Here is a 9532-nt window from a genome sequence, read left to right on the forward strand (position 1 = left end):
ACTGTATCAACCCAACTGTGAACCTAGAAACTTGCACCCACTTGTGAAAGAGATGTACTCTTGCTCTAGAGTGTGTTACTGAATATGTTAAATCTGTAGTGAAATGCTTCTTCTAATCATGTAGTTATTAAAATTTTTTTAAATGATTAAAATAATAATAATAAAAAAAGTTAAGTAGAAACAAACAAACAAAAAAGATAAGCAGAGTGGCACATACTTATAATCCAGTGCTGAGAAGGCAGATGGATCCCTAAGGCTTGCTGCTCAGCCAGCCAAGTCTAACTAGTGAGGTTCCAGAGAGAGACTCTGTCTCAAAAGAAACAAGGTGGATGACTCCTGAGGAATGATACCCAAGGTTGACCTCTGGCCTCCATATGTACTCAGACACATATGCATGTGCATCCACACACATGTTCATCTGCATAGCCATGAACACACACACAGATATTCTCTGAACATATCAAAATTTGGGCTCCTCAGGCACTTTTCTTCCTTCTAAAAACTTGCAGATTTTCAAGAGAATCATCAATTTACACCATAAAGTGTCACTATGTCACCGTTACCTGCCACTCAATATACCACAAGAATGGATGCAGAATCACATAACCTAGGAGCTGGCAGGTATTATCTCTCTGCTCCATGCAGCAGACATTCCCCCAGGAGATGTAGGTGGATGGGATGGTGACAGATATCTAGGGTACTCTTCCTAGCAGCTCATTAAAGTGTCTGATGACTGCCACATGCCTGTGGATATCAGAGCATTTCCTCCAAACTCTCTGGAGATGCGTGGCAGAGATTCTCAAGGGCAGCAATGGTCTTTTTTCATTCATTTGTCCCATGGAACTGGGCCCATGCACCCAGTCACACATTAACACCAACCTCCAGAGATGAACGCGTCAAAGATGATCTGGGCTCCATTGAAGAAATCACCAAACTGAGCCTCCCAAAGAGGCAGTAACTTTGGGCTTTCAATGCTCATCCCATATTCAAATCCCAGGACAGCCTCTTCTGACAGGGGGCTGTTGCTAACCTAACAGTAAGGGAAAAGAAATCAAACACTGATGTGCAAGGGGACATCTGAGAGAAGCCACAAAAGTAAATCATCCATCACATGTATACAAACCTCTCAAGGGAGGAAGGGCGTGGAAGGGAGCTTTGCTTTCATTCATCACCATGTTCCTTTGAGAAAGGAGACCTGCTCAATGTCACTGATGCATTGGGAAAAGTTAGGACAAAGAGAGGAAGAGAGATCATATTGGAATACAGATATCAAGAATAAGCAATACAGAGCTAGGAAATAGTACAGTGGCAGAATGTTTGCGTAGCATTAATCAGCACTGACTCAATCCCCAGAACCACCACCAGAAATGGAAAAAAGGGAATTATTTGGGGCCAACAAGATGGCTTAGCAGGTAAAGGCATTTGTCACCAAGTATAGCAACTTGAATTTGGTCTCTAGAACCCACATAGTGGAAGGAGAGAACTGACTACCCACAAGATGTCCTCTGACCAGACACTGGTACGTGCACGTACACACATGTGCATGCACACACACACACACACACACACACACACACACAAATAAAATGTAATAAATGTTTAAGACTAAGCAATATACTTCTCAGATAAGCCACGTTTGAGAGAATAAAACTGTCACATAAGCTTTTTAAAAAATATATCAAAAAACAAAGATGAAAAGGTTATAAAATAAAGACCAACCTTTGGTTAAAAATCTATTACTCTGGGGCTGGAGAGATGGCTCAGGGGTTAAGAGCACTGACTGCTCTTGCAGAAGACCCGGGTTCAATTCCCAGCACCCACATGGCAGCTACAAACCGTCCTTAACTCCAGTTCCAGGGGAATCCAAAGCCCTCTTCTGACCTCCGCGGCATTGCACGACATGGGTGCACTCACATACATGCAGGCAATATACTCATACACATAAAATATAAATTAAAAAAAAATCTATTACTCTAACATATGATTTGTGTGAATCAAAAGAGTCATCATGTTCAAATTAAAAAAGCAGAAGACAACTAATCTCTGACAAAATGAAAGAGACATGATGTTAACAGTGCAAATTGATTCTGTAGTGGACTTGAGAAGGAGATGTTAGAAATGTCTTGGTGCCAGTTTCTGATCTCACTGGTTGTGTTGAGGGACAGAGGATATCCTTGTTGGTAGAATATACACACTGGAGGGTGTCAGGTTGGCAACTTGCCCTTAAATCATTTAGGATAAAGTTCCTTGTATATATCTAATTTGTTATTGTTCTTCTGTCTTTTATTTTGTTTTGTTTTTTTGAGACAGGGTCTCACTATGTGGTCCTGGCTGACCTGGAACTCACCATGGATCACTAGGATATATAACCAAAATTTTTTAATTATGTTTGTTTCCAAAAGAATTTTTTTTTTTTGAGACAGGGTCTTAGGTGTAACCCAGGCTGGTCTAGAACTGGCTATGTAACCCAGACTGGCCTCAAACTCATGGCAATTCTCTTGCCTAAGCCTCCAAAGTGCTAGGATTATAGGCATCAGCCATGACACTCAGCATGCTCCAATTTTTCAGTTATGTCCTTAAAGAGTATTTTTGGCAATGAAAAGGAATAAAGTACTGACATACGCTGCAGCATAGACAAACCTTAAAAGCATTGTACCAAATGAAAAAAGTCATAAAAGTCCATACATCATTTGATATATGTGAGCTTTCCAAAATGGAAAGTGGACTAACAAGTGGTTGCCAGGGACTGGAGAGAGGATAGAATGGGAAATGGGTACTAATACACAGGATTTCTTTTGGGAGATGAAAACTTTCTGTAATTATATAATAGATATGGTCTCACAAGTCAGAATACACAAAAAAAAATGCTGAACTATACATGCAAAGGTCAAATTTTATGAGTTGTATCTCTTTTTAAAAATTTTATGTATATGAGGGGCTGGAGAGATAGCTCAGTGGTTAAGGGAACTGACTGCTCTTGCAGAAGACCCAAGTTCAGTTACCAGCACCCACATGGCGACTAACAACAGTTTGTGACTCCAGTTTCAGGGGCTGAGGCCCTATTCTGGCCTCTGCAGACACTGCATGCATGGGCGCACTTACATTCATGCCAGAAAACATGCACACACTTTTTTTTTTTTAACTTCAAAAATTACAACACCTTTCAGGTCCTGGCTCCATCACCTAACCCCTCCTTTCTGAATTTCCCCTCATTTATTTTCTCTCCTCAGCAAAGAGACCATCAACAGTTTAAAAACAGGGGCTAGAGAGACGGCTCAGTGGTTAAGAGCACTGGCTACTCTTGCAGCGGGTGGGAGTTCAGTTCCCAGCATGCACATGGAGGCTCACAAACACCTGTCACTCCAGTTCCATGGGATCTGACACCTTCTTCTGGCCACTGTGAACACCTATACTCTAGTGGCACACACAAATACACTCAGGCACACAAACACACACATAAAATAAATAAATCTTGCCAGGAGTGGTGGTGCACACCTTTAATCCCAGCACTCGGGAGGCAGAGGCAGGTGGATCTCTGTGAGTTCAAGGCCAGCCTGGTCTACATAGTGAATTCCAGAACAGCTGGGGCTATAGGGAGACCCTGTCTCAAAAAGAGCCCCCCAAATTTTTTTTATTATTTTTATTTTATTGTATGAGTGTATTGCCTGCATGTATGTAAGTGCATCTGTGTTATACAATGCCCATGAAGGTCATGACAGCCTCTTCTGTCCTCCATGGGCATTGCAGGACATGGGTGCACTTACCTACATGCAGGCTATACACACATACACATAAAAATAAGTAAAATATTTTCTTAAAAAAAAAAAGAGATCCTGTCTCAAAAAAGTCAGGTGGAGAATGATTGAGGAAGAACTCTGATGTCAACCTATGACCTCCATAGGTGCACTCATGGGTACATGCTCCCACACATACATGCACACACACAAACACATAAACATGCAAATAATAAACATGCATATACCCCGACACACAAAAAAACCCCAAACTAACAAAAAACAAACCACACACACACATAGACAAATGAAAAATAAAAACAACCCCAGGAGTTTCTATCAGGGTTACCATATAAAGGACATGCTACTAGATAATAAAAAAAATATCTTTGGCAATATTCTCACTATGAAAGCAAGCAAGGCATTCAATTGAGGTTTTTAAGTGGTAGTATTCAAAACTGATACTAAAAATCAAATCAAAGTTCAAGGAAACTTCATTTGGGGGGGGCAGATACTAGACGTCTCAGCTACTTTATCCAAAGATGGATTTTAGAGTGTCTTAAAGAAAAGATGAGCTGCATGTCCTCTAAGTCACCTTGGAATATTGCTTTTGCCAAGCACATGTGTGTGTGGGGTGTGTGTGTGTGGTGTGTGCATGTGTGTGGTGTATGTGCGTGTGTGTGTGTGGTGTGTGTTTATGTGTGTGTATATGTGTATGTGTGGTGTGTGTGTGTGGTGAGTGCATGTGTGGTGTGTGTATGTGTGGTGTGTATGTGTGTGGTGTGTATGTGGTTGTGTGTGCGTGTGTGTATATGTTGTGTGTGTGTATGTGTGTGGTGTGTGTTTGTGTGTGTGCGTGTATGTGTGTGTGTGGGGTGTCTGTGTGTGGTGTGTGTGGGGGGTGTGTGTGTTTGTGTGTACGTGTGTGTGTGGTGTGTTGCGTGTGGTGTGTGTGTGGGGTGTGTTTGTGTGTACGTGTGTGTGTGGTGTGTTGCGTGTGGTGTGTATGTGTGTATATGTGTATGTGTGGTGTGTGTACGCATGTGTGTGGTGTGAGTGCATGTGTGTGTGTATGTGTGTGTGTATGTGTGTGTGGTGTGTATGTGGTTGTGTGTGCGTGTGTGTATATGTGTGGTGTGTGTGTGCATGTGTGTGGTGTGGTATGTGTGTTTGTGTGTGTGGTGTGTCTGTGTGTGGTGTGTGTATGTGTGGTGTGTGTGTGTGCGTATGGTGTGTGTGGTGTGTGTATGGTGTGTGTGCGTATGTGCGGTGTGTGTGTGTCGTGTGTGTATGTGTGGTGTGTTTGTGTGTGTGGTGTGTGTTTGTGTGTACATGTGTGTGTACGTGTGTATGTGTGTGCACGTGTGTGGTGTGTGGTTTGTGTATGTGGTTGTGTGTGCGCGTGTGTATATGTGTGGTGTGTGTGCGTGTGTGTATGTGTGATGTGTCTGTGTGTGGTATGTTTGTGTGTATGTGTGGGGTGTGTGTGTATGTGGTGTGTGTGTGCATGTGTGGGTGGTGTGTGTGTAGTGTGTGTGTGCGTGTGTGGCTGGTGTGTGTGTGTGTGGTGTGTGTGTGTGGTGTGTGTATGTATGTGTGTGTGGTGTGTGTGTATGTGTGGTGTGTGTATGTGGTGTGTGTGTGCGTGTGGGTGGTGTGTGTAGTGTGTGTGTGCGTGTGGCTGGTGGGTGTGTGTGCGTGTGGTGTGTTTGTGTCTGTGTGTGTGTATGTGTGTGGTGTGTATGTGTGTGTGGTGTGTGTTTGTGTATGTGTGTGTATGTGTGGTGTGTATGTGTGTGTGGTGTGTTTGTGTGGTGCATATGTGTGTATGTGTATGTGTGCGTGGGGTGTGTATGTGTTGTGTGTATGTATGTGTATGTGTGTGGTGTGTGTATGTGTGGTGTGTGTGCGTGTGTTTGTGTATGTGTGGTGTGTGTGTATATGTGTGGTGTGTGTGTGTGGTGTGTGTGTACATGTGTGTGTGTGGTGTGTGTACGTGTGTGTGTACGTGTGTGTACGTGTGGTGTGTGTGCGGTGTGTTTGTGTGTGTGGTGTGTGTGTGTGTGTGTGTGTGTCAGATGTCAACATCAGGCATCTTCCTCAATCGCTCTCTGTCTTATATTTTGAAATGGAGTCTCTCACTAAACCAGGATCTCACAATTCAGCCAGACTGGATGCCAGCAAGCTCCAGGGATCTTCCTAGTGTTGGATTGCTGTACCGGACTTCTTTATATGGGTGCTAAGAATGGGAGATATTTCCCTGCCCCACCAAATACACATATTCATGAACGTTTGTATAAATATCATGTACTGTTCATTATAGAAATTGTATGGTAATTAGGGAGACAAAAATGAAAAGACCCTATTCTTTTTTCTTTCTTTTTTTTTTTTTTTTTTATGTATGTGTATGTGTGTGGTGTGTGTTTGTGTCTGTGTGTGTGTATGTGTGTGGTGTGTATGTGTGTGTGGTGTGTGTTTGTGTATGTGTGTGTATGTGTGGTGTGTATGTGTGTGTGGTGTGTTTGTGTGGTGCATGTGGTGTGTCTGGAGTGTGTATGTGTATGTATGTGTGGTGTGTATGTGGTGTGTATGTGTGAGACTCATGTGTGTGTGTGTGTCTATGTATGTATATATACATTTTCTTTTCAGTGGTGCTGGGGATTGAACCCAGAGCCTCACATAGGCTAAGCAAATGCTCTACCACTGAACAATATCCTTAGCCCAATCTAGGCTATATATTTTTGGTCCAAATATAAATCCAGTTATAAGAAACTATTTTGAGGTCTTTTCGATGGAGTTTTAAAAAAGTCTTATCTTTTTTCTTATTTTCTTTGTGTGAAGATTTTTATGATGGGACTTAAAGGAGTACTCAGCCTTATACTTAAAGCTAGATAACATGGTAGGTCACAACTTTAAGAATAGTCAACAGAAAGCTATGACTATTGTCTAAAAACTCTGACATTCTGATAAGCCTGGAATTGCCAAAAATGCTTACCACACAGTGAGAGGATAATTCCTTCATCTATCAAAACTTGGAGGTTTTTAATCAGTTAATAAACCCTGAGGCCACAAAGCCTTTTGTAAAGATTAAATGAGATAGGCCAGTGTGTAACCTGGGCAACACAGTGAGCTCAAGGCCAGACTGGGCTACACAGGGAAACCCTACCTTATAAAAACCACACAAGCCGGACGTGGTGGCACACACCTGTGGTCCCAGCACTCTGGAGGCAGAGGCAGGTGGATCTCTGTACGTTCAAGGCCTGCCTGGTCTACACGGTGAGTTTCAGGCCAGCTGGGGCTACAGGGACACCCTGTCTCAAAAAGACCAAAAAACAATCTAAAGAAATGTCAAACTTTAGGGACCAAAGTAACCTGGAGGTCGTGTCTCTGTTTAGTTTTAACAGGATAGAAATGTTGGCTTATTATTCGTATGTTTGACTAGCTTTATTAAATGACAACAGTAACAGCATCAATTGTGAATTGACAAAATGCATATCTATATGATATTTACATGAAGACAGATGGCAGCTCAAATATACCTCTATTGTGTTTCATCCCTTCGAAATGAGATAGTCTATGAAGACCACTTAGCACTCTTTTAAAAGGTATGAAACTGGAGCTAAAGAGATGTCTCGGTGCTTAAGAACACTGACTGTTCTTGCAGAGGACCCGTGTTGAATTCCCAGCCCCACGTGGTGGCTAACAACCATCTGTAACTCCAGTTCCTGGGATCTGACACCTGATCTCTGTGGGCCCTGCACGACACAGGTGCACTTACACACATGCAGGCAATACACTCATACAATAAAGTAAAAAATAATAATTGTTTTTAAAAAGTATGAAAGCTAAAATTGCTGACATGTGTTTATTAGTTGCTTTAAAAATCCTCATGGCAGGAGAGATGGCTCAGAGGTTAAGAACACTGACTGTTCTTGCTGAAGACCCGGGTTCGAATCCCAGCACCCACATGGCAGCTAACAACTGTCCTTAACTCCAGTTCCAGGGGATCTGACACCCACTTCTGGCCTCCACAGGCATTGCACAACACGGGTACAGTTACACACATGCAGGCAACACACTCATACACACAAAATAAATAAAAATAATAAATAAAATTTATTTTTAAAAAAATCCGCACCAGGTGTGGTGGCACATTGTTGGGAAACCCTGCTGTTAGGGTTGTAGTTTCTCCATGTCCGGAAGCCCTAAGGGGCTCGGTGCCAAATGGAAGGACTCCCCTTTTTCCAGGGGGGCCTCCTGCTCTCTTCCTGGCTCACCTTGAAGTGCCACCAAACACAGATGCCTTATCTGAAACATGACCTTTGGCATAGTTACCTGGAGTAAAAACTACTCCCAGGTTTTTTCTATATGATAATCAGGCATTGTCTGATAGTCTGGAAGATAGGAGCCCACTGCCACATGTAAATAAAGCATACTATGAGCACCTATCAACTGAGGCTTTTGCTACTGCCTCCACACTATAAATTCTCCAGTTTTCCCACTAATAAACGGAGTTGTTTTTCACTGTGCCTAGAGCTGTGTCATTGCTGTTTCACTGCAGCTGGAACCAGGCTGTGATCAGTTTCCCCTGAAGAGCTGTCTTCCGTCAGCGCCCACTGGCCGTTCTGACCCCGTTTGCCGCTTCTGCTCTCCCTGCCCTCATGGGCTGGTGGCCAACGACCCGTGAAGAAAGGGAGAGTACCCCACAGCCGGCCCAAGCCTCCCCGCAGCTGGCCCGCCGAGCCGCCCTGCAGCACATGCCTTTAACCCAGCACTTGGGAGGCAGAGGCAGGCAGATCTTTGTAAGTTCGAGGCCAGCCTGGTCTACATAGTGAGTTCCAGGACAGCTGGGGCTACAGGGAGACCCTGTCTCAAAAAGACCAAAAAAATAAATGAATTAATAATAATCCTCTAATTGGGGCTGGAGAGATGGCTTAGGGGTTAAGAGCACTGGCTGCTCTTCCAGGGGGCCTGGGTTCGGTTCCCAGCCCCCACACAGTAGCTAACAACTGTCTATAACTCTAGGTCTAGGGATCTGATGCCCTCTTCTGGTCTCAGCAAGCAATAAACCATATATGGTGCATTTACATATATGCAGGCAAAACACTCATACATATAAAATAAAAATTTTAAAAGAAACCATTCTATAACTGTCAGGCATGGTGGCACATGCCTGTAATTCCCAGCACTTGGGAGATGGAGGCAAAAGTACCAAGATGAGTGCAAGGCCACCCTCAGCTACACAGGGAGTCTGAAACTATCCTAGGCGATGAAAGACTCTGTTTCAAAAAAGCAAAGCAAATAAACAAAACCCTGTAAGTGTAACAGTTGGCATATACATACATGAATTTTACAATATATATACTAAAACATCCTACCTCCAGAAACCCCTTCTGATTAGGGTCCATATGGTTCAGAGGAATGTAGGCATCATCGGTGTTCTGGCAAACTACTATTGCATGCCTTTGACTAAAAGTTCCACGGCCCACATCTTGGCCACTCAGACGGACATTGGAACCTTAAGCAAGTAAGGGGAAAAAAAGATTCCCATGAATGATCTGTAAACAAGATACGGTAGCCTTGAGATCTTTGTTTTGATACAAGGTCTCTCTATACTGTCCACACTACCCCTTGAACTCACAGGTTAATAAAATCCTCTCCCCACAGCATCCTGTGGAGTTAGGCTACAGGTATGTAATGCCAGATCAGATACTGGAGCTTTCTCATATCTTATACACTGGCTCATTCTGAGAATTTTCTTTAGGATAATAGATTGTCCTTATTAAAATATATCTTTC

At 43.1% G+C, this 9532-nt stretch overlaps 1 protein-coding gene across 1 annotated transcript in view; it reads right to left on the minus strand.

Annotated features, from left to right (window-relative positions):
- LOC103738211 (probable 2-oxoglutarate dehydrogenase E1 component DHKTD1, mitochondrial) overlaps nucleotides 1-9532 on the minus strand; it is a 13658-nt gene that overhangs the window by 3642 nt on the left and 484 nt on the right. Inside the window, exons 2-3 of the mRNA XM_008838111.3 lie at nucleotides 9113-9252; nucleotides 880-1030 (exon numbers count right to left, since the gene is read on the minus strand). Of these exons, the coding sequence (XP_008836333.1) occupies nucleotides 880-1030; nucleotides 9113-9252 (291 nt within the window). The remainder of the gene's footprint in view (nucleotides 1-879; nucleotides 1031-9112; nucleotides 9253-9532) is intronic.

This window comes from Nannospalax galili, unplaced genomic scaffold, assembly GCF_000622305.1.
Source record: "Nannospalax galili isolate Female #2095 unplaced genomic scaffold, S.galili_v1.0 scaffold2110, whole genome shotgun sequence".
Lineage (NCBI taxonomy): Eukaryota > Metazoa > Chordata > Mammalia > Rodentia > Spalacidae > Nannospalax > Nannospalax galili.